The 23919-nt window shown below is 38.4% G+C and overlaps 1 protein-coding gene and 1 long non-coding RNA gene across 4 annotated transcripts; both read right to left on the bottom strand.

The window, feature by feature from the left end:
• HDAC2 (histone deacetylase 2) lies at positions 1–23919 on the bottom strand. 3 transcript variants are annotated; one of them, XM_064447437.1, is made up of 14 exons: positions 23669–23919; positions 16178–16290; positions 15602–15719; positions 14576–14650; positions 14131–14269; positions 11973–12114; positions 8184–8276; positions 7963–8071; positions 6353–6493; positions 4382–4490; positions 2442–2572; positions 1396–1551; positions 598–655; positions 1–378 (listed from the first exon to the last, which is right to left on the bottom strand). In XM_064447437.1, the coding sequence occupies exons 1-14, from the start codon at positions 23718–23720 to the stop codon at positions 348–350; spliced, it is 1467 nt and encodes a 488-aa protein (XP_064303507.1). In that variant the 5' UTR covers positions 23721–23919; the 3' UTR covers positions 1–347. The 3 variants fall into 3 exon arrangements, with proteins under 3 accessions (XP_064303507.1, XP_064303506.1, XP_064303505.1); XM_064447436.1 differs by lacking the exon at positions 23669–23919 and adding an exon at positions 17367–17385; XM_064447435.1 differs by lacking the exon at positions 23669–23919 and adding an exon at positions 16936–16978.
• LOC135312607 (uncharacterized) lies at positions 18403–23261 on the bottom strand. The gene is made up of 2 exons (XR_010372224.1): positions 22824–23261; positions 18403–18860 (listed from the first exon to the last, which is right to left on the bottom strand). It is a non-coding gene; the product is annotated as an uncharacterized LOC135312607 (long non-coding RNA).

Below are 23919 nucleotides of genomic sequence, written 5' to 3'. Positions count from 1 at the left end.
TAAAATTTTTTTTTTAATAAAGATAAAATTACAAAAAAGTAAAATCAGGTCAGGAAAGGCAAATTATTTTAATAGATCAGTTTAGACATTTAACATAATAACTCACATCCATTTTTAAATACTATTACATAAAGCATGGTGAAGAAAGGAATTTCTGCCTCATAATTAGAAAACTCACAATACAACTTGCCAAAAACCAGAACAAAGCCGTTTGAAAATAAATACGGTCCATGCCAAATAGTACAAAACGAAATCAGCAGTCTCTCTCAATACGAAAACTTTTCTTCTTTTAGGTATTCCCCAGGTCTAGTATTATGTTCTGCAACTGATGAGAGGCTATCTTTTGTTCAAGGATTGCTGAGCTGTTCTGATTTTGCTCTGTACAAAGGCAAAAATAGATTGTTAAGTTGCTTCATTTTTTTCAATTAACTGTTTTAGAAATGCCATTTTGAATTACTACTGTCATGAGTCTAGTATTTAGCATTATGAGGAATTGGAAGTGATCTCTAAAGAAATCAATACTTTCTAATATTTTAAATTAATAAACACTTCAAAAAGGTGACATTCATTATTAATTAATTAGGGCTTAAAGTTTACCCTTTGGCGTCTGTCTTTTCACCACTGCTGTCCTTGGATTTATCCTCCTCCTTAACATCTGAAAAATAACAAGATTTTAAATGCACCAAAAGATGCACGAAAAGCTTAAAAGACTTCAGAAGAAAAAAATCATGACCAAGCTGTACTTTTTGTATATACTCCTAGCCAGAGGGAACTAGCTTTTAAGAGAAGTCACTGGTTGCATATTAGAATAGTGTTAAATGCATCCATCCAAAGGAGTGATCTGGGCAAAATGCCAAGTGATTCAAAAATACCTCAAGGCAAGCGTCCCTTGACTGGCCATGAATGATGGTATGCAGTCATGAGACCTGGATTTCCCCCGAGCTTCATGTGGTAGTCTTGTAGCCCTAAGATGTTGTTCCCTCTTGGAAAAGTCAAGAGTCCTTGGAATTACAAACCCCAGAACCCTATCCAGCTTCTGTTTCAGAGAAAACTGGTTGGCTCACCTGACAAAAACCAAAGAGGAACAAACTCTTTGTCTAACGTATTTAAAGCACCTTTTATTATCATCCCTATTTTCATTAAGCTATAAAAAATCCCTGGCTGTAAGTTTTTAAGCTTGTGGAGAAGTAACAATAACCCTTGACTGAAAATACTATTCTGGTGTGAAGAGCTGTATCTTGAAACTAATTTAAAAATAGATGCTTTAAATATGATGGAAAAAATAAATCATAATCTCAACAGCTAATTAACTGTTAGCAGAAAATGCATCTTTCTCCTGGCAGAACTGACATTTGCAGTTCTAAAATATAAGATGAAATCACACCAGAGTCCTACCTGCTTTTTTGTCCTCTGTCTCTTTTTTGTCTTCCTCTATCCTGGCTTTCTTTGCTCCTTTCTTATGATCTGCGACATTTCGTCGTCCACCTTCCCCTTCATCTTCAGAATCTGAAAATTCTTCATCACAGGCTATGCGCTTGTCAGATGCTCGAACTAGGATTTAGAGTTATCAAATTAATTGAGCATACAGTCAACTACAATAGGCCTAATAAAAAATAACTATCAAATTAAGAATTAGTAATAATACACTACAATCATTTAATGCTGATGAACTAAACTATGGATAAAACCACTATCTTTCAAGATACTCTGGGACTCTCACAATGACTTCCCAAACTAGCTCTACAGAGACACAGGGGAAAGGTGGGAGTATTTTCACATCTTAAATGAATTTTGAATACTGGAAGCTAAATTACAGGAGAAAACATTATGGTTTCAACAAATCATCAAATGGACAGTGCTCCGACAAGGTTATAGAATTACTTCAATCACCACCAAAAAAGGTTAAATGTAGCAGAAAACTCTTAGCTATAGCTGAAGAGCCACTCATGGTCCATCAAAGGCTAGTGATAATAAAGTGAAGTAAAGGGCAGTGTTGCAAGTTTGGAAAACCTCTCTCAAGAACAAAAAAAAAAACAAAAAACCAACACAAATAAAATAGTTTTTTTTGAAAACACAGTATCTCACTTTACATCAATGGGGAACATTATTTCCTGACTAGCAAAAGACAGAAGCAAAGTCCTGTACTCCTTTAGTTAAAATTCACCCGAGACTTCTGGAGTATCTATTTTATTTTGAAATAGCCAGACTGTTTCAAAAGATGCAAAAAACTATGTTCTTTCAGCACTTCTTTAGATCCCTTTAACAGGTTCAGATTTGTGTAGAGATGCCTCCTTAAGAACAGGAAAACTGGCAGACCTGCGGCAAAGTTTTTACTCGGGAAACAAAACTGACAATCTTCCAATACCGCACTACTAGGACTACGGTTCTCAACAATTAAAACGACTACTTGGACATGCTCTATTGTGACAAGATATTCTTACTAGAAATGCGTTTGTCTGGATCTTCTCCGTCCTCATCTCCACTATCTTCATGAACAGCATCTTCAGGAATGGCCTGCATCTGTACGCCAGGTGCATGAGGTAACATGCGCAAGTTTTCAAATAAGCGTTGCCTGCAAGTAGCAGACAAGGAAGTGAGTACTACACAAAAGTAGTATTTCCTTGCATTTTGTATTTAATTCTGAAAACTCTGCATTCAAAGTTCACCTGCTTTGCTTCAGTTATTGTTGCATTAAAAAAAAAATTAAAAAAGGCATGCCAAGTTTAGAAAGCTTTCCATCCCTAATAGATCATTAGTATCCACAGTGTACTTTAACATAATTTTCTTTTAACTTTTTAAACACTTATTTCAATCAACTTCAGTCTTCAATTCTGCACAGGCTCAGCACAAGTACTTCCCACTTGGGCTGAACCAAGTGACAGTATTAGTCTGTTTATAATAAGCTGGAATATCAAGTAGGATAATTTATTATCCTCCGGTTTGTTAGAAAGCAAGCCAGACACTTAACGCATGAAGACTTAAACATTGTGTATGGCAATGACTTCAGGGTCAAAAGCAATCCATCTGGATAAGATTCCTTATGGGCTGTTTCAGGGAGAACAGAGAGTAGTTCTCTACTGTTTAAGCAACCTGATGTGATGGACCCCACGCTTCAAAGCATGATGTGCAGGAAGAGGAACGACACTGGACTCCTCTTGGGACTTGAAACTATTGTTCCAAAGATGACCAAGTAGGCAGAAAGGTGTGGAAAGCGTCAAATACTAGTACTTCTAACAACTATCTCAGTATCCTTCTGCCCAGTTTGAAGAGCTAAATGGCAACTGGTGCTTTCTAAGAATCCTTGCAGTCTCTGCCTCCGTTCAAATCACATGGCCTGGCAAAAGAGCTTTGCCAATCCAGGTAGTCCCCTGAAGTTAGGGCTCTGAAAGCATATAACTAACTGAAGGAGGATTCTCTGAAATGATGGGTCATTGCTATTCTTGTGGGTGCTAGTACGAGGATGTGAGATCGTAGCTCTGTCAACAGAACACACACAATCCATGCCCAGGGACGTATTAAAGAGCAGGTTTTGCAGCCTACTCACACCACGAAAGCTCAACAATACACAATATACAGCAAGCAGCCTGGCAGATCACCAGCTGGAGCGCTGTTACTGCAGAGAAATTTTGTAGAATTACATCAATGAAATTGAATTAAAGCCTCAGTAAGCAAAGAGTACTTCTAGGCTAACACAAATTATGCCTTATCAGCCGAGTACAGAATTGATTGTATGCATGCATTACTCCATCCCTGAAGTAAAGTATTTGTTTACGGTCAAACTTTCCAGATGTGAGGAAGAATAAACTAAGTATCAGAAGTGGCACAGGCTAAAAACACATACCCGCTATAGCTTGGCAACGAGCACTTTTCAAACCTTGTGGATTTGTCAAACCACAGTCACTCAATTGCCTGCATGCATGTCACTATCTTTCCACAGTTTTGGATGTCCCAGCTCACATGTGACTTTTTATTTTCACAGCTGACAGCCACAAAGAATGACAATCTCTGTTCATGTTTAGACACAGAGCTGAGAATTAGAAATCCTAATCATCACAGCATACTAGCTTCTTTCCTGACGGGATAAACTTTCTACAAAATTAGAATGGGAAGCCAAGTAAAACAGTCATCTCCGTAGTTGCTGGAAAAAGTAAAAATCCAAGCTGGGTCTTAAATTTTCGTATGTATTGTCACAGGACTTCATAAGCATACATATTGGTGTAGGAACAGATTTAAAAATACCTCTTCTAAAAGAAATGAAAAATGTTAAATCTACTCAGTACTTATTTTTAGTGTGTAACAAAGAAAGGTGTACAATTTTCAAAACCTCTGGAGAAATGTGATCCACATGACCTACTTGATAGATAAGGTAACCACTACTTACTTGATCTTCTCCATATATTCTGGTGTATTCTGGTTAGTCATATTTGAAGGACTAATATGAAGCTTGAAGTCTGGTCCGAAATACTCAAAGTAGTCATTGTATGGCAACTCTATAAACAGAAACACAAAGAACAACTTTGTGACCTAAAAAAAGATTTTAAACATTTTAAGTACAACAGTAGTTTTGACAGGATTTTAGTTAGAGAACTGTCAAACCCGAAGCATTCAGGTAAGCAACAATACCTAAGTACTGCCTGAACTGTTAAGCATTTTCCCACTAAATTATTCAACAGATGAACTTAAATTTGTTGGTAAAATACAAAGAGCAAGAGAAAATTCTACTGTAATCATGTTCGATCATACACTGGAACAACACAAGTAACAAATTTGATAAAATAATTAAAAATGCTACTTCTGCAGAAGAGAGAGATCAGCTGACCATTTCCTACAGCTGTTTTCAAATTTAGTCCAGTCTGAAAGGTTTAATTGAGCCATTCACAACATTCCTTCAGTAAAACATACGATATGTACTATTAGGCTGAAGTTCACAGCTAGTTCAATGCCCATGGTAAGCGCTGTACAGTGGTTCAGTGACGCCCATGTCTGTCCGTTTCCCCGCTTTTTGTATTTTCACAGATAATGGTCCCAACTGGAACACTGAATCCCCAAGATTAAGTCAACCGAGACTTAATATCCAGGGAAACGGCAGTATTTTATACTGAATGTGACTATATCTTCCCAGATATAGTAATCGAAATCTAAAAAACCTAGAACCCTTAATAAGGCACTGAAATCCATTTCTAGTTGAACCCTTTGTTTTGTTTCTTCATTTATGATTATTACTGGATAAGTGATCTTGTTAGGCGGACAGAGAGGAGACAGGAAGATTAACTTGTTATTGCAACATTTCAAACGCACTGTTCTTTCTCAGAACAGATTAAAGATGACAGAAACCCATAAAGTTGAGAGGCACGTTAAAAAAAAAATCCGCAAAACTTCATGTATATCCATTGAATAGGACATACTAACAGAAAAGTCCCAAGATAAGGAAATACTACCGTCTCTTCAAAAGCTTTAGCTGACAAAGAATATATATTGACATGCAAGATGGAAAATATACATCTTGAAAGGTACTGTCCAAATATTCTTTTCTGACAGCAGCGTTCCACTGACGTCAGACAGAAATACTATGAATGCAGCAAGAGATACATGAATAGCAAAAGGTTATCAGCAAAAGTTGCAGACCAGCATGAAAACTGCCAATGACTGATGTGCAACAAACCAGTCCAAATACCAATTTTATAAAAAGTCATTCCAAGAACATGGCCAGAAGTATATTTGGCCAGAAGTAAAGGGAGTGCAGGATCTCTGGGGATCTTTCTCAGAGGAATTACTTCACTATTCAAAAAAAGTCTACTATTGCTTTTTTTTAAATTATTTTAAATGTTTGTCAAAATAGTTTGTATAGTCAAAATTGAGTCAAATGGAAGAGTGGAAGTCAATATACTTTCACAGTTGAAGGTCATAGACACAATGAAGAAACAGTTACGTTTTACTATGTAAAATGCACGCTTGCATACTCAATTTATTGTGAATACTGTGTCCATGGTGCCCAACTTACACAGGTCTATGCTGTTACAATCAAAATGCAACATATACGCTACCATACTGATGGCATTCATACTAAAAATAGTTACAACTAAGGTTCCAGAAATTTTACATGTTTTGAATTTTCAAAAAATGATCCAATCATTTCAAGCTTTTGGGCTGAGGCATAAAAACGACCCAAATGCTTAAGTTTATTTAGTGCATAAGCTAGCCAATAAATTTTCAGTAAATCCTAATAGCTTTCTACATAGTTCATTCTAAACTGATACATTACAGTTAGCTACAGAAATCTTTGCTACCTGTTCACCTAAACCCTCCCATGATTATTTCTTAATAAAATATTAATTTAGGTATGAATATTTACCATTAGGAATTTCACAATCTAAGGCAACAGCAGTTTCATATGTCCAGCATCGAGCAACATTACGAATAGTATATCCTCCTCCTCCTAACATCAGCAATGGTAAGTTAAAAGTCTTTACAACTTCCACACATTTAGCATGACCTGTCAAACACAAAAAGAATTGACAAAAACAGAAAAATATATAATGAACTATTTAATCAGACACAGGCAGTCACACTTATCAAGTGAGAGCTGAATTGATTCAATAAAAACAGAACTCTCTCCCCCAAAAGCTAAGCATAACCTCACAAGAAATCAAGACCTACAGATGACAAATGTACAAAATACATTCAACATTATCCACCCTAATCTTCAGGACTTTGCAGGACGGTGTATCGCGGCTGTTCTTAAATGCTCTTAGAATGTTTTGTGTTGTCTTTTCATAACTGATGTCAATACACAGTGACAAATCTAGGGAAAATTTCTCAGTTAAATGCAAAGGGGAAAGAAGGGAAAACAGCAAATCAATACTTGGTCCTTTCTACTTCTAAATTTGAACCTGTATTAGAGGTTGCTAAGTCTTGCTTACAGAGCGAACTGGTGCCAAGACAGTACACACTCCAGGGAGATACAGCATACTGAAAGGCATCTGTAGGAGGTAGCAGCTCTCTTGGTTTCCAGGATATGTAAGATGGAAAAAAATCTGAGCTGTATGGGCAACTGAAGTACCTTTGCCACCTGGTGCAAATCAAGAAAAGAACCCTGAAACACTGCAGACCTGACAGATACTATACTGCTTTTGTTGCCTACCAAACTTTTACTTGCCTCATTAACAAAAAAAAACCACCAAAAAACCCCAGAAAATAAATCGTTCTAACAGGCTGGATTCAAAGCTTAGCAAAAGTTCAACATACATTTGATATGTTACCACTTAAACCAACACACACACACACACACACAAAAAAAAAAATCAACCAACCACAAAAAAATTCAACCAACCACAAAAATATTCAACCAACCAGGTTTGCCAAATTAAAATCCAGATTTTGAGAATGATGCTTTCGGGTAGAAATATAAGTAATACTAAAAAAAATTAATTCTATAGAAGTTATTAAAAATGTATGTTACCATAAGGCTCGGTATAACAAACACCACTATAAATTTAACAATTCAGTGAGTATTCTCATTTCAGTAATACCTATTTTACACCCAACACGGTGTTTGATGTTTAAGTATCTGTAGTCCTACTACATGAACCACTAGTTTTGTTATTTGTCCATCATAGTAAGTGTTGCAGTAGGACTACTGTTGTCATCCTGTCATTCCAGAACATTGCTTTAAAGCTACAGAAAGCCTGTGCATAGAAGAAAGGGAATCACTCGAGTGGCTAGGAAGAACATGGAAAACCAAGCTTCTTAACTTTTTTTAGATGGACAGAAAGAAAGAGGCAACTTCTGGGTTTCTTTTGGCCATCCCTGTATAGCAAAGAAAGAGGTGATTAATGATAGTAATGAACAAAATCTTTGCGACTCCACTCCTCATCATGCAAGTGTCTTGAAAAAATAGTATGAAGGATAGAGGTTTCTATTAAATAAAAAGTTACAGACAAAACCACACACTTCTCTGCTTACCTTTAACAGTAAGATTAAAGCATCCCAGCCTGTCACCAGACAGTGAATCTGCTCCACACTGTAATACCACAGCACTGGGCTGGTACATCTCCATTACTTTGGATATAATCTATAATCAATATAAAACAGCAAGCTATTAAGTCACAATTATAAAAATAAGTCCACAAAATGAAACTAGTGTCTTTCCAGAGAGTTTAAAAAAAAAAAAGAAAAAAACTCACTGGTTTGAATATTTGTCCATACGATTCATCATCTATACCGTCCCTCATTGGAAAGTTGACAGCATAGTATTTGCCTTTTCCAGCACCGATGTCCTATAAGCAAAGATGACAAATGTTTTATTACACAGAATTACATGATGGTATCATGGAAAAAAGTCTACACAAGCCTGCTGAGCTATTCAGCACCATTATTCATGTCTGCGAGGGGAAGAGCAGCAAAGTACCTTACTTGGTTCCCATTCGCCCATAAAATAATTTTGGAGTGTAGCAATTGTACACCAAGACTAAATTTGCAGTAAGTATACTTGATTTTTTTAATTCCAAGATTTAAGACAAAAAGACAAAACATAACTGGTCAGTTTAGTCTGGCAAAAATAATTAAGCAAAAACAAGCAAGAAAATCGAGAAGAGCAAGGCGATATGCATGTTTTTGGTGCTATACAGAAGATTTGGATTTAAGAAGTTTTTAAAACTCTGTTCTTTGCTCCAAACATAGGATGAAGAACTAGCTGCAGCAGAAAGGAGAGAAGAAAAAAAAAAAAATCAGAGGCCACTTATAGGTGCCCTTCAAGAAATTGATACTTCTTAAACAAAAAAAATTAACTTGCAGATTATTCTCAGTTCTGTCGGGTGACAAGGCAGGAACTGTAGCAGTCTATCTTACCAGGTTTCCTGGACAACACATGCATTAAAAAAAACCCCAAACCCAAATAAAACACACCAACACAAACAAACAAAAAACTATTTGCAAAAATATCATGTTAATAAATCCTGAATTAAACCACTTCTGTTTTGATGATCAGCTCAAAACCTGATCCCTGCTTCTCACACATTCCCATTTCTTCCCTTTAGCTCATCACCAAGACAGACAGAAACGGATCCAGTTTACAGAGCAGTTCTCTGCCACTAATAAAGGTACAATGGGGAAGACAGTAAGATTTAACTTGTTCAGTTTGGCTGTAAACTATTATCAAACAGCAGCTCTGAAGAAAAAGCACACTTCAGGTCCAACATCCTTGAAAAAACTACAAGTCATTGTTAGGATGGCCCAGCAATACAGATACTAAACTTCTCAACGCTGCCAACTGAAATAGTCATGGACTTTTTCCTCTTCCTGAACAAAGCCTCCTTAGCAGTGAATGCAACAGGAACGTGTCACACACTTATTGGTGGGGAGAGGGGGGTCAGGGATGAATAGCCCAATGCAGCATAGGCACAATGTTAACGGTTGACTTTTTTCCCTTCCAGCATATTATTAACATTTCATAGTATTGCAAGATTAGTGACACTGAAGACCGCTGCTGAACTCAACTCCAGCTGATTTGGAGCATGACTGAATCTCCCAAAGTGAATCACCTAGGCTTTGAGATGCTGATTTTTCTGAGGTGAGTGCCTTGCAAAACCAAAAATCACTAAATTGATCTCATCTAAGCCAATGTCCACACAATTTCCCACTGAACAGGATAATTGCTTTCCAGCCTGAGCTACTCAAGGAATGCTTTTGTAACCCACACTTGCATTGATTTTTAAATACTGAAGAAACAATATAGCATTCTGGTAGTTGCCCATTCATCACGGACCAAATTCACTCGCAGAACCTGGGCCTCTACCTAGCACTACAGTATCAACTGACCTATCTATGTATATATAAGAAAAGATTACTGTTATCATCTAAGATTATAGAAAGTCAATAACTTACTACGGACACTGAAAGTTCAGACTGCACAATACCTTCAGCAGAAAATGGATGAATGCAGCTGAACTAAACCTCCATGATATTCAGCTACACTGATGGAGCTGCAATCACAAAATCATCAGCTGATGCATGATTTGTTCCTGCATCAATTAAGCACAACCTGATCAGCAAACTAGACCAACTAACTAAAGAATTACAGAATCAACCTTGAATGGAGCCCACTACAATAACAAAGGTAAGGTTTGGCTGTTAAAGTTGATGTAAATAGCCAGCAACAGCAGACCAAGTTGTGCAGAAACAAGCAGCACAGTGCTGATCTCCAGAAGGAACACTGACTTTCAGAGAATTAGTTCTCCCTTTAGATCAATTAGCTTTGCAAACTCTGGAGATAGGAAAAAACTGATGGTTTTTTTTCCTACAGGGATGTAATAATTGCAATAAAGCCTGCTGAAGTCTGTATGCAGACAATGCTCATTTCAAAATACTACCTAGCAGCACAAATAAAAGTTATCATGCCTGAGGTACTGTCACTGAGGTCACTGACACTATGCTAAAAAAATTGCAGTAACATACAAGATTCTTGTATTTATTTCAACTGTGTATCTTTAAATTCTTTGTCCTGGGTGTGGTGAGGTGAAGAATCCATAAACTTCTCTGTCAACGGGAAGTGCCGTTTCTAAAAAGCCAAGATATCTAACCCTTCAAAAAAAAATAAATTCTAGTCAAATTCAACAACAACAGTTTGTCATTATAAACATCCTGGTCCGAGCAGCTTTTTGTTTGAAGCACCACTACCACCTTGTGGCCAGTCATGTTAAACCACATGGATAAAAATAATGCCTAATCTGATTTCTACCTAAATCAATTTAGAGTGCAGTTTAACCAGATCTAACAACCGTAATAACATTCAGCTCCAACAGCCACACTGAAGTGACCACTTAGCAACCCAATGATTTAAAGCTCAACTTTCATTTACTCCTGTGTCCTCTGGGTATTATCAGCACACTGGGGTCCGCACATTCCACAAATATTAGCAGAAATGCAAACATCTGCATCTCTTTAATAAATTTCAAGATAGTAGGAGAACAGTGAATTCTTTCCCAATACAGCATTTTTGTAGGTCAACTTTTCAGACATGTTTACTATTTTTAAAAAGAATTACTAACTGTACATACAAGCTAATATACAAAGTTGCTAATACCAGAAAGGTGACTTATCCTGCAAGTGCCTCTGATAAAAAGAGGTTTAAAGAGTTTGAATCTAGGAATATATTAATCCTAATACTTGAAATATGCAAGTTGTGAAGTTGAACAATTTCCTGTTCTAATAATGAACACGAGTCTAGCATGAATAATGACTAACTTAAAATTTATATGAAAGGCTAGGAAAATTGGTTTCCATTCTCAGCTTTGCCAGAGATTCTACAACAGCTTAAATGATAATTCTTCACAGGCCAACGCTCCCTCCCTCAAGCTCACTCTAAGGCTTAGTACACAATTGCCTGTGGGGCATGCTGAAGTTCTTAAGCAGTGAGCATCATGAGAACTTGAAATACCCTTTATGACATAAGAAATATTCCGAAAAACAAGCCAACTGTATTACTAGGCAGAGAACACAGTAATTTCAAGTCGCAACTGAAGCTTTGTTGACTATTAAAACTCTGGCATAAAGTTATTCTAAAGATTTGAAATAAGTTTTGGAGCCATGTGATCTCCAAACAGCCAATTTCACTGTACATGCAGAATTGAAATGTACACAGATAAGCATTATAAATAAAATAGTCTTGCTAGAGACATTCCCAAAATCTGAGCGAACTAAACTAATTATATACTTGAACTAAAGTTTCAGATGATTTATCCAGAAGCAAAGGTGTTGACTTCATGGAGAAGTGAATAATTTACTTCCCCCGCTATCCTGTACATTTTTTTTCCTAAGGTTCTTCAACAAATCTGTCATTCTAGACTAACATATTTTCTGAAAACTTACTGCTGTATGTTATTACTGGACATTGTAACCTAGTATTAAGACAGTATCTACAAGGAAGAGATTATGAGAGAATTTATCACCTAACGAAATTTCATGTTCAACCTTACCCTAAGGTCCCCTGTGCCCGGAAAATATTCACCATACTTATGGAATGATACTGTCATGACACGATCTGTGGTATAAAATGCTTCTTCAACGCCATCACCGTGATGGATATCAATATCAATATACAACACTCTTTGGTGATACCTAGAAAGAAAATAATGTATGAGAAACTATCATTATCTGTTATGTTCATAATATACTGACACCTAACAAGGAAAAACCTAATGAAAAAAACCCAACTAAACGCTAAAATCCAAGATTATGATAATTTTGATGACTTTGGTTGAAGCGACCATATGCTTTTAGAATTCTCAGTACAGTTTGGGTAATAATGAAAATAAGTTTATTTTCACCAGAGTAAGTAATTTAAGTATGTAATGTGTTTAGTATTTACCCCAAGTTGTTTCACTCTATAGAAGCTATACCTCGTGTTTCTGTTCACACAACTTTGTTGTTCAGATCTGCTGAATTCACCCTTTTCACAGGGCATTTCTTTCTACCTTTTCAATAATTACCAACAGTTTGCACTAAAACATCTTTTAGTTCACACTTCAAACAGCATAGTGCCAGGAGCAGGAATAACCCATGTTCCATATCCCACAAAAAACTAAGTTTAAATACTAATTTTCCATTGACTTTTCTTCCTCACCTTGTAAAGACAGGTGCGTTCTTATTTCCCAGTGTATCACACTATTAGCATTAAATTATTACATTATTATTTCCTTAAAAACTGCAAGTTTCAGATCAGTTTGAGATGGATAAAGAAACCAGTTTGAAACCTCACAGCATTGGAAACAACAGTAAATATCCCTTAAATTCTATATTGTTCAGTAAAGAACAAAGGCTATCAACATCAGAAGGTGCATTTTCATCATGCTTCGCATAGTGCTATACAATGCGAGTCTGAGCAGCCATGATTTCAGACGGGCTAATATTTTTCACTTAACACAACACTGAACAGGACAGTTTCCTGTGGATACATAACTCAACTATTTGAAAGTTTCCTTCCTTCACATGCACATTAAGCTAAAAAATTCAAGACTGGACCGCAGAAAATCATATCACTTTTCTTAGACAAATCCTGAATGTATACTGTGGACATTAAAATGAATATCTTAATATGTTAATATTAACTATCTGTTAGCATCTTCAGAAACATTTTCCATCTTTAAAAAACACTTCCATACTACAGCGGCTTCCCCCATCCTCACCAGCAGACTCAGCTGCTTCATTCACAAGTCAAATACCTAGAATATTCTTTGTGAAAAGTTAGATTTACATGTTATTAGAAGGGATATGGTCCCCTCAATCAGTACACATAACACTCAGGATTTGAAATTTTAGTGATTACTGCTTGAAGTTAATTACATGATCGCTTTTTCATTACTCCTCTCATTTTTTATTTTGCAGTCACAGCAGCACAGCTGTTATTTCATTATTTATTCAAAACAGCCACATTAATTCATCTAACAATCCAAGGAAGCTCAGTGCATTATCTTCCCTGAATATTCCTGTTTGGTTTAATAACAGTTCAAATGGTAGGGAAACAAGCAGCCATATTGAAAAACCAAATGGGTGTATGATTGTGAGCATAATGACTGCCCTAAGGGGTCAGGGCAGTGATCCATCTAGCCCGCTACTCTGTCACTGTGAGTAGCAACAGGAGATTAACATTTACAGAAAGCATGTAAGCCTGTCCATTTTCTGAAGTCTGCTGGTACTTCCCCACCATCTAGAATTACAGCATATGGCGTTTTACAAGGTGCACTGTTGCTTGGATCTTTAACATCCATTTACAGACCACTTGTCCACGATTATATCTAATCTCTTTTTTGAATCTGTTGTTGCTGTCTGCTTCCTTCAGCCTCCTGTAGCAGCAAGTCCCAGGAGTTCATTATCCTCTGCGTAAAGATGTACTTCTAAATATCTGTTTTAAATTTATCTCCTATTAGTTATCATTTCAGCTTTCCTGTACTTTAGTTTACATTTCTTCCCGAAGCCAAACTGGGCTGAGCTTGGAGTTTTCTTAATTGACGCTATGAGTTCAATGCAAGCTATGAAAACTCACTGTAATAATAACTACAATCTATACCTTCAAACATTTAACTAATTGAATTTGATACTTTCTATAATTTTATCTTGTTCCCATCATAAACTTACTTCAGTAACTCAAGGATGGCAAGCACGATATCATTGACATAACAGAAACCAGATGCCTCCGATTTCTTGGCATGGTGAAGTCCTCCAGCCCAATTAACAGCCATGTCTGTCTGTTGTCTGTTCAATTTTACCGCCCCGGCTGTAAAAAGACATACACAAAAATGAAAGGAAATGCAGTCAGAAACTTCTGAAGGCCTTTAAATCAGTTACATAAAATGTTATAGTGTATTATTTAAAAATAAGTTGATCCTATATCTGATGTCTTACCAATACTGAAATACAGACTGTCAAATATGAGATAGGTCAAGTAACTGATATATGATTATTATTTCTTAATTTAAAAAAACTTGTATTTTCTTCAGTTTTAAATTTACTATCAAAGTTTTAAATTGCTGACATAAACGTAATAAAGGTACGAAATAGCTGGCAAACAACCTATACTTACCAACAGAGCCTCCAGTTGACAGCTGACAAAACTCAAACAGGCCATCAAATACAGGACAATCTTCTCCAACGTTAACTGTGTAAGAAATGTATACTTTTCAAAAACACCATTCCAACAGCATTGCTATATGCATGGATGACACTTACAGATGCAACGCATAGTTCATTTAGCATTTTAACTAGTGCTCCCCACACCTCATTTTTGTCAGGCTAAATTTTCAACACTGAAACCAATGTAAAGTCTTTATAATGTAAGATGACTCCAAACTATATATTTTTTCTATTTTCAGTTTCCATGAGAAGCTTTGTCTCCTCATTACCAAGTTAGTTAGATCATTTTTAGATTATTGAAGAAGTGCCAATTAACACAGGTCATGTTAAGAAATGCACAATTACTTGGAAAAATAATTTGCTAAGAAAAAGGCATCATAAAGATGTTACAATACTGCCTTTTAAGTTGATATAATGGCTGTCAAACTGAATTCCTAACAGTACTTTGAGCCTATTCCTATAATTAAAGAAATAAATTAACAAAAAGGGTAAGCAGTGAATAATGTACAATTTTTACTATCTCCCTCCAACAGGAATGAATAACTCCTCTTCTTGACTTAAAATACATTTTCACACATTGATTTTTTACTCCTGTACTCTTCTAAAAGCCATTCTTTTTCAGAAAGATTTTGCATTAGAACAGATTTTAAGACACTTGTGCAAACAGCTCACAACTAAAGTTTAATCTGTACATTAAGCCTAGAGAAAGTATTATTTCACATCTAGAATACACCCTGTGAAAGGCGAGGCAAAAATCCTTCCGTAAGCTAAAAGAACATTTTTGCTGATATGGCTGCTTTTAATAGAAAAGTCCCAAAATTAGTGCAGCTGAAGACAGGCACATGTTACAGTATATCTCTAACCCCCACACTCCATTAAGCCACGTTCATGCCTCTGTATTGGTGAATATTTAGCCTTCAACAATGCTTACCATCAAAGCATGTATACTTGGACTTAGCCTAATGTTGACACTTACATCTCTGCATTTGCTTGCTGTACTCAGACATATTGTCAGGCCTTATTGATCGGAGAAATTTGATGTATTCATCACTATGGTACTTGGTCATTTCCTCAGCAGTGGCTTTGTGGGGTCGCTGATAACAAGAACAAGTTATAGAAATAATCAGTGCTCTACAAAATCCGTCAGCAATTGGCTAAAACAGACAACCCAAAATAAATCTAACCTCCTTTGAATGGAGAACAGTGAAACTGATAGTAGTGCTGTCTTACTTAAAGCAAAGACTACTCTGTTGTTAGTATACAATTTTATTAATTCTCTGTGTAGTTACCCCAACACCCCACCCTCCCAATCATAAAAATACTGGTGAAAAGTCTCTGCTGGGGCTGTACCTCACTTCTTCCAGAGGAGGACAACAATCTGCAATCCTCACCAGTTATAAAACACTGTTTCATTTCTAAGTAAGAGAGCTCTGAACACACTATTTAAGTATTTTCTATATCTACTTTTCTCCATGTATTTGTGTCAGAACACTTGAAGCCCTTTAAAAATAACTTAAAATGCCTCAGTGGTCATTCTATTGCTTATACTCACGTAAATTTCCATTTTTCTGTACAAGCCATAATTTAGCAGCAAGTTGTGGGTCATTCGGATCCTATGAGGTTTCATTGGATGCCCTTGTCCATAGTAATAGTTTCCGATATCACCTGTCAATATTACACAAATGAACAGCTATTCGTATTACAAAACAAATTTTCATTCTATTTCAAAGAACCATTCCCAGAAGAAAGCAAATATGATGATTCAAAAAAAAAGAAAGGGACAACTGCCTATTTCAAAAAGTTCCTGAGGAAAACAAACTGCCCATAAAAGGTCATTTGTCACAAGCAGAGGGCAAAAAGGAGGCCAAATCTAACACCTCTACTACAAGCAGACAGTAGTGGGGGAGCAAAGAGGCCTACAAAAAGTGGTTTCAAATAAACGGTGAAGAAAATAGTGAGGAACTGAAGAGTAAAGTAATGGGAAACAAAATTGGAATTAAGAGGGGAGCACGAACTACTGATGACCTAGCCAGATTACACCACAACAGAGGCTGCAGTAAAACCTACCATTTTGCAGAAGCTGATTTTAAGTTGCCATCCTCAGCCTGCCCTTAACTATTAACCCTAGCAGTTACACTCCAGAAGTTAGCTTCAGATCCATTGCTGCAAGCACATGCACAAACATTTCCCAGCCATCTGCTGCTAGGGATTCACAGTAGTTTAACAGAGTTTTGTAATCCAGATTAGCCCAGCTCTGTCAAATTGAAGAGCGACTAGACACACCATAGAGATAAAAAATTTGACACTCACACAACAAGAAAAGAATGGCTGCTATCATGGGCTAGTGTTCTCCCCAGCTCGGGTACTGTTAGAACATACACGCCTCCATTTTGATGCTGACGTTCCCGATACACAAACCATTTTAAATAGAACTAGCAGTCCATATGCTTCTGGAAATTAGGCAAGCCTAAAAGTTACATCCAGTTGTCAATGGCGTTCAGCTCGAAAATTCCATAGCAACTCTTCGCAATAGCACCTTTTTGCTTTTTGACCAAATTTCCTGGTAGGATTAGTGAACTTCACCTTCTTGAAATTTCTACTTTTCTTTCATACCCTCCAACATGCTCTGCCTTGTCCACTGGGAATGAAAGAAATACTATTTTCACAATCTCATACTATTTTACAAATTTTGGTATTCAGAGGTAAGAAGAAGCACTGCTATGAAACAGCTTTAGTTTCACCTCTTAAACATGAGCTCCAGCTCAGGAGGAAGGGAAATGTCAGCTTGCAGTAGCATCACCAACTACAAAGAAAAGCAAGCATTACAGTAAGATTGTAAATCTCAAAGCATTCTAAAACCCAGCTTTCAAAGTGACAAGAAGAGTATGGACACTTAAAAAACAGATATAACTTCAACTTACATTACATTACATTGTCTAGAAAAACAATTGCCCAACAGCTAGCTCTTAGCCATCCCACAACAATGGAAACACCAAGTTTTAGTATTAAGAACTTGAATAACCTGAACCTACTTCTAATTTGGGTTAAGTGGAAGATTAGCACTTCTTGTCAGTCACTAAGACCTGGAGTCTTGCAGATATTTATTGCAACCCTGCACTTCTGGTCCATATACAGTTCAAGAGCAAAAGGTATTAAGAGAATATAACCACACCCCCTTCCTGCCAGCAAAAACTATTTCCATGCATTTTACAAAACAGTACCTTACATTTGGTGTTTAGGAAAGAACTGTCACAGCTTTTTAAAACTAATGACTGGAAGATGGAAATGAACCACTTACTAGCCCTACTTTCTTTTATGAAGTTACTGTTAAGCCCCAGATTTACGAAGCTTCAAGCTAGTAAGAGCTTAAAATTTTGACACTTTTAAGACAATAGTGACTTTCAATAACATGATACTTTTGAGGAAACCTCACTCCAAATGTATTTGTGGTTTAAAGAATGTGTATGTATTTCATACCTTTTTTTTTAAACAGGTCGTTTCAATTTTAACTGCTTCAGCTTGTATAGTCATTATCACAGACATTTTACTCAGAATGCTGATGGATAAGGAAACAGACAATTAAGAATGATTTTCTATCTTATGTAAAATATAAGATCTGTTATTTTTCCTTATGTAAAAGAAAAAAACATTAACAAGCTTCCCAGATATGCTTGCAACATATCCTTTGATATACTGCAATTAAACAGGTTCAAAATTAAGCATAATCTACATACCATACACTGCATTGTACACTAAAAAAAACCCCAAAACAATAAATTAAGCATATCTTTTAACTTTCACTTTATTTTTTTTACCAGAAGGGAGACCTTTTAACAGATTGGCAAGTTTGTAAGTTTCATGGGAGCTTATTTAATCACATAGAAGATCTGTGGGTGAATATCTGGCAGCAGCATATTGATCCTTCCATATTAGAGGTCAGCAGTAATGAATAACAAAAGATATCAATATAATACACTTTAGCAACAGGCAATACCATTTACAGCTCTCAGGTCTTAGCATCACCAACAAAAAAGGGTTTTGGCATTAGCCTCATTAAAAAAAAAATTCAAACATAAGGACAAAAAGCTCATTAAGTGTCAAGGGACTGTTGCAATGTGTACGTTGGCAGGGGTGGGGAAGGAAAAGATATGCAAGAGGTTCCTCTTTCTTCATTAGCACCTTGATTTCCAGCCAACATCACGTCACAAAGGGGACCCATCTTGGGAGACGTCATCCTGTGGTGAAGGGAAAGGTGTCAAACGTCTCTTCTTCTTACCCAGTGAAGGAGAAGGTGCCCTTCTTGGTACAAACACTGATCCTGAAACCTATATATCTATTCCTCGTATATTACAGCCTTACTGGAGTATTCTGGGGAGAAAGCAAGGTGTACGAAGACATAGTGTGTGTGGGGATGGGGCACCTCCCTGACTGATGGGGCTAAAAGGCTCTGCACTTAGTGCCAGACTGACTAGAGTACGCATATAATATGAGAAACGGGTACAGTGAAGCCAAGAGAACAAGACCAGTATTGCAGGTCGTATGAGTACTGGATCCTAAACTTGTCAATACAATGGTGAAAAAAACCCACAAAAACCCAAACCAAAAGAAAAACGACAAAGAAGTGTTATGAGCATATTTTATATCACTCACCAGTGCAGGTGCATGTGGAAAGTGCAAAAGAAAAGAACATAACTGAAAGAGGAAGCAGAGGGAAAAAAATGCAAAGCAGTAAGTTGGCGAATCTATTAACCTTTCACAGCAAAGCTTCAAAAACTGAAATTTATTGTTTTATACCAGCAAAAATATCAGCTAAATGGCTCCCATTGAGAAGTAACAACATGATCTCTGGAGAGTTGGGTCCTTAACTAAAACAAGACAATCAAGTGCCAATTTAACGTTAGCACAAGTTTACTGTCCTGCACTGTTCACCATGTGATGCAAAACGTGATACCAGCAAATGACCAGAAGACCTACCTGAAAATTAAGTTGTTACATATACTGTCATGTTCTGGGTTCAAATATATTTAAAAAACCAAGACTTCTCAATTCATATGAGTTACTCACCTAAATTCTGAAGAGAGCTATCAAATAAAAATAAACCCATGATACCTTTGATGAACTTAAGTTTTAGACACTCACTTCTCTATCCAAGACTTCAGCAAGGTCTACAGATGTTAAATATTTTCTAATATACAGAAAAACACCAGAGTCTGCATACCCTAAAGGAACTTCAATTGTCTGACAAACACACAACTAACAAAAGCTGCTATGTCCCCCCAAAAAGCACATTAGTCTCTCTAGTTACTAGGATACACAGAAAAATAACACCTTTAAATTAACCCATTACAAAGCAGTCTTATCTTTTTTGATACTTTGTAACTTGTAAGTTGCATTACTTTGTAACTTTGATACAGATAAATTGTTATGTACACTGACCGTATCTCTGCTCACTTTTAAGTAGGGTTACCATGAAATCGTGAGGTATTTCAGAACTGCACTAAGTGCAGAAACCTAACTGCTACAGTGAAAACTGCATGAAAAAAAATGTCTTAATAGCAGTAGTTACATTTGGATTTACTTGTGCAATACTAATAGGTGAAGTCATGTAAAGATGAATGTAAAAAAGATCATGAGTGCCTGATCAATCCAACAAACAGCTATTCAAACAGGCCTAAAATTACTGCACTAGCATCTGAAGGGTTGGAGGTTTTGTTCAGTTTTTAAAATTTAAAGAGACTGTGGAAGACTAGGCAAAGTTCTGACTGTGAAGCCCCGAGCAGAGGTTGGACGCCACCATCGTGTATAGAAGCCGCTGTGCAAAGCGCTGATGAATTTCTGTGAAACCCACTTCAGTTAAAGCTTACATCTGCAGAGAAGATGAACTTAAACTAGAAGTGCTAATGTACTTAATGTCTGAATATAGTAGCATTCTGCCCTATTAAAACAGGTTTAGTCTCGTCTGTATGGGTGGATCCAACCACATTCTGATGAAGATCTCTCAAATTTTTCATGAAGGTAGAGCCTTTTGAACACCCACATTAAATTATGCACAACAAGCGATCTAGGCAATACTGCTAGTGCACTGGCATGGAATAAATACACTTGTGAACTGTAGCCACGCTAGTTGCTGCGTGATTCTCTAGAACTGTGCTTTGCTGTACAGGAGCACAGAGTTGGAAAGACCATCTGGGTCCTGTCCTCATTGCTATGGGCAACTGTACAACACGTACCCATTTTGGAAGAGGCCTCTGAACTACCTGAGCCACACGCTGCAAGACCATGGCAACAACCTGGACACACATGGTAAGAGGCTAAAATAAAAGCTACAATATCCTTCCACAGCTAGCGTGGTTCTAAGCAGTGTGAGCAACAGACTTTGCTAAGGTATAGCTATATATTCAGACTACATGCATTTATTAAAAATGTTTCAGATAAAGTGACTGAAGTATCTTAATTTGTATGTTTTTAGTTCTTCCCGTAGTACATTGGCCAAAATTTAAACAGAATTCCTGACCTGAGCACAATCACAAACAATGCAAATTCTGCAAACTGGATGTGGCTGACAGTCTATTACAAACTGCAGAAAATGAAATCAAGGCTCTTCTACCCAAAGTTTATTGGCCCAAGTACAGAGTGAAGGCTATTAAAACTGTTAGTTATCAGAAAACGTTAACAGCAATACACTCCAAGAAAACTTGGTGACAGGCTAATTTAGAAAAGCAACTTTAGATGACTATCATGCTGAGCTTCGTGAAAAGCATGTAGGAATTTATTCCATCTCAAAAGATACGTGTATATGCTTCTAGCATTTTTCAACACTTTTTAGTGTATATCTTTGAAGAGAGAGTTGAAGTACACATGGAGGGACAATTATGACAAAAAATGGTCATTTACTGCAGTTATGACATGCTTAGATCCACCACTACCTCAGCTGTCCGCTTGAGGTATCTTTGTGTTTTTTGGTTTTGAATTATTTAAGGCTTTGAACACTCCCCTCACTTTGATTCAAGACTTTGCTCGTGCAACACAGTTAATACTCAGAATTGCCAGATGAACCACAAATTAGCATTGGAAATATCTACTGCAGGTATTATCTCTAAATTTTCTTCTAATAATTCTATTTCCAAGCAAAGTCTAAAATAACCGTTGGCTCTGGCAATAAAAAATGACATTAAAAAAAATTCCAGAGCTGTTCATTTCTGTCACAGAGAAAACAGTTTTTAAAATCACTTTTACTACAGATACTTCTTTCCCTACATTATTGTTAACAGCATGTATCCTAGTCTACATATTCAAGCAAGACATGAGCTACAATTGCTTTTAAGTCGCCATTATCCTGCCACCTCAAAACTTCTTCCTTCTCCAGTTTCTCCCCCACCTTCACCAGTACAGCTTTTTGGCTGTTAAGGGAGCCCAACACTAGCACTGAGTACCGAAATCCAGGGGTCACAAAAAAAAAAAAACCTGGAGGTATCAATATCTAGTAAGTTATAGCCACCTGACTTTATTTAAAAACAAACAACAAAAAAACCCAAACCAAATCACACTGATGAAAAAAAAAAACCACAAAACAAAAAAAACCAAACCAACAACCATGCAAACATTTGCAGAATTTTGCAAAGAGAAAGCTTCTAAGCTATCACTGCAGTCTTCCTTTCAACAAGGCAAAAAGTGATTCCTCTTCCCTAGGAAGAGTAAGAACCCAGCCTCACCAAAATTATCCCTAACAGGGGCCTCCTTTCCCCTTTAGGCTGAACAAAGAACCAGAGCCTGCAACAAAGAGAAGGGGGCGGCAACCACCACTCTGCCTTCTTTAGTGTGGTAAAAAAACCAAGACAGGCCCCACAGGATCTGCCATCTCTAAAGAATAGCTGATTTGCTACAGCAGCAGACACCTTTGATATCTTAGTGGATTTAGCCATTTATCTTCATTTCTAAAATGGTAAAAACACCAAAGCGCTACAGCAGAACAGCCTCAACCTCTGTTTCCCGGCTACTACCAATACCAGTCTCAGACGCCAACTTAAAGGATTGTTACAATAGGAGACAATTTAAAAAAACAAAACAGAAATCTCTTAACTAATCTGACCAACGAGTTTATTCTCCCAGCACAAAACAGGAAAAACAAATGCAATAAGAAAACGAAAAGTTCTCTCTGCTGCGGCCAGAGAGAACCACAAACAAGTTGCTGCAAATACCTGAAATGAAGCACAAGCTTTATGCACTTTTTCGACGTGACTGACAATGCAGATCACAAGTCACTGTGTCCTCATCAGACAAGCGTGCAAACTCAGGCGGCCTGCAAGCAACTCAAATTTCACTATTACTGAACACCTACGCACGCAACTTTCGTGTTTTGCTGGAGGAGAGGCTCGTGGAAGCCGAGCCTCCGCGCCGATGCACGGTCGGTTGGAGGCGGAGGGGGGGGGTGGGCAGAGCCCCCCGCCACACCTCTGTGCAAGCCGGAGGCAGGGGAAGGCCTCACCGTAAGAATCACCAGGTGCCGAAGCTACACATGGCCTAGACTTTTTTTGCAGGGGAGGAGCCAGACGCGGCAGCGACTCCAACGCCTCCGTGCTCAGCGGATGGAGGGGAGTGTCTCAACTTTTTTTTTTTTTTGAGGGGGGGGGCGCGGCGAGACACACGCACACACGCACACACGCGCACACACACACACACACACACACACAAGTCACAGCGCTCACCGCGGGGCCCGGCCGCCCGCTTCGCGGCAGGCCCGTCAGCTCCCCGACCCGCACCTCGCCCGGCCCCGGCCCCGGCGCCCCCTCCCCCCCAGCCGGCGGCCCCCGGCGTTCAGCCCCGCCGCGGGGTGCGAGCGCGCCGGGCCGATGGCGGGAGCGGGGCGCGGCGGCGGTGCGGCCGGCGGCAGCAGGCGGCGGCGGGGACCCCCGGCCGCGGTCCGCAGGGGGCACCCGTAATGGCGGGGGAGGGAAGGAGGGGGGCGGGCCGCCCCAGGCGGCCGTTAGCGGGGCTCCCCCCGCTCGCACACACGCACACGCGCTCCCGCGCCGGCCCCGCTCACCGTCATAATAGTAGCAGACTTTCTTCTTGCCGCCGCCCTGACTGTACGCCATAGGGCCGCCGCGCCGGGGCCGAGCCGGGGCCGGGGGGAGGGAGCGGGAGGCCGAGGCGAGCGCCGAGCCGGCACGGAGGGAGGGAGGGAGGGAAGAGGGAGGGAGGGGGCGGGAGAAGGCGGGCGCGGGAGAGCGGGAACTCGCGACGCCGGGGCACGGGCAGCGCGAGCGGGCCCCACCATCGGCTGCGGGGGGGGGG

This window comes from Phalacrocorax carbo, chromosome 3 (assembly GCF_963921805.1).
Source record: "Phalacrocorax carbo chromosome 3, bPhaCar2.1, whole genome shotgun sequence".
Classification (NCBI taxonomy): Eukaryota; Metazoa; Chordata; class Aves; order Suliformes; family Phalacrocoracidae; genus Phalacrocorax; species Phalacrocorax carbo.
This window is presented reverse-complemented; position numbering and strand designations above follow the sequence as displayed.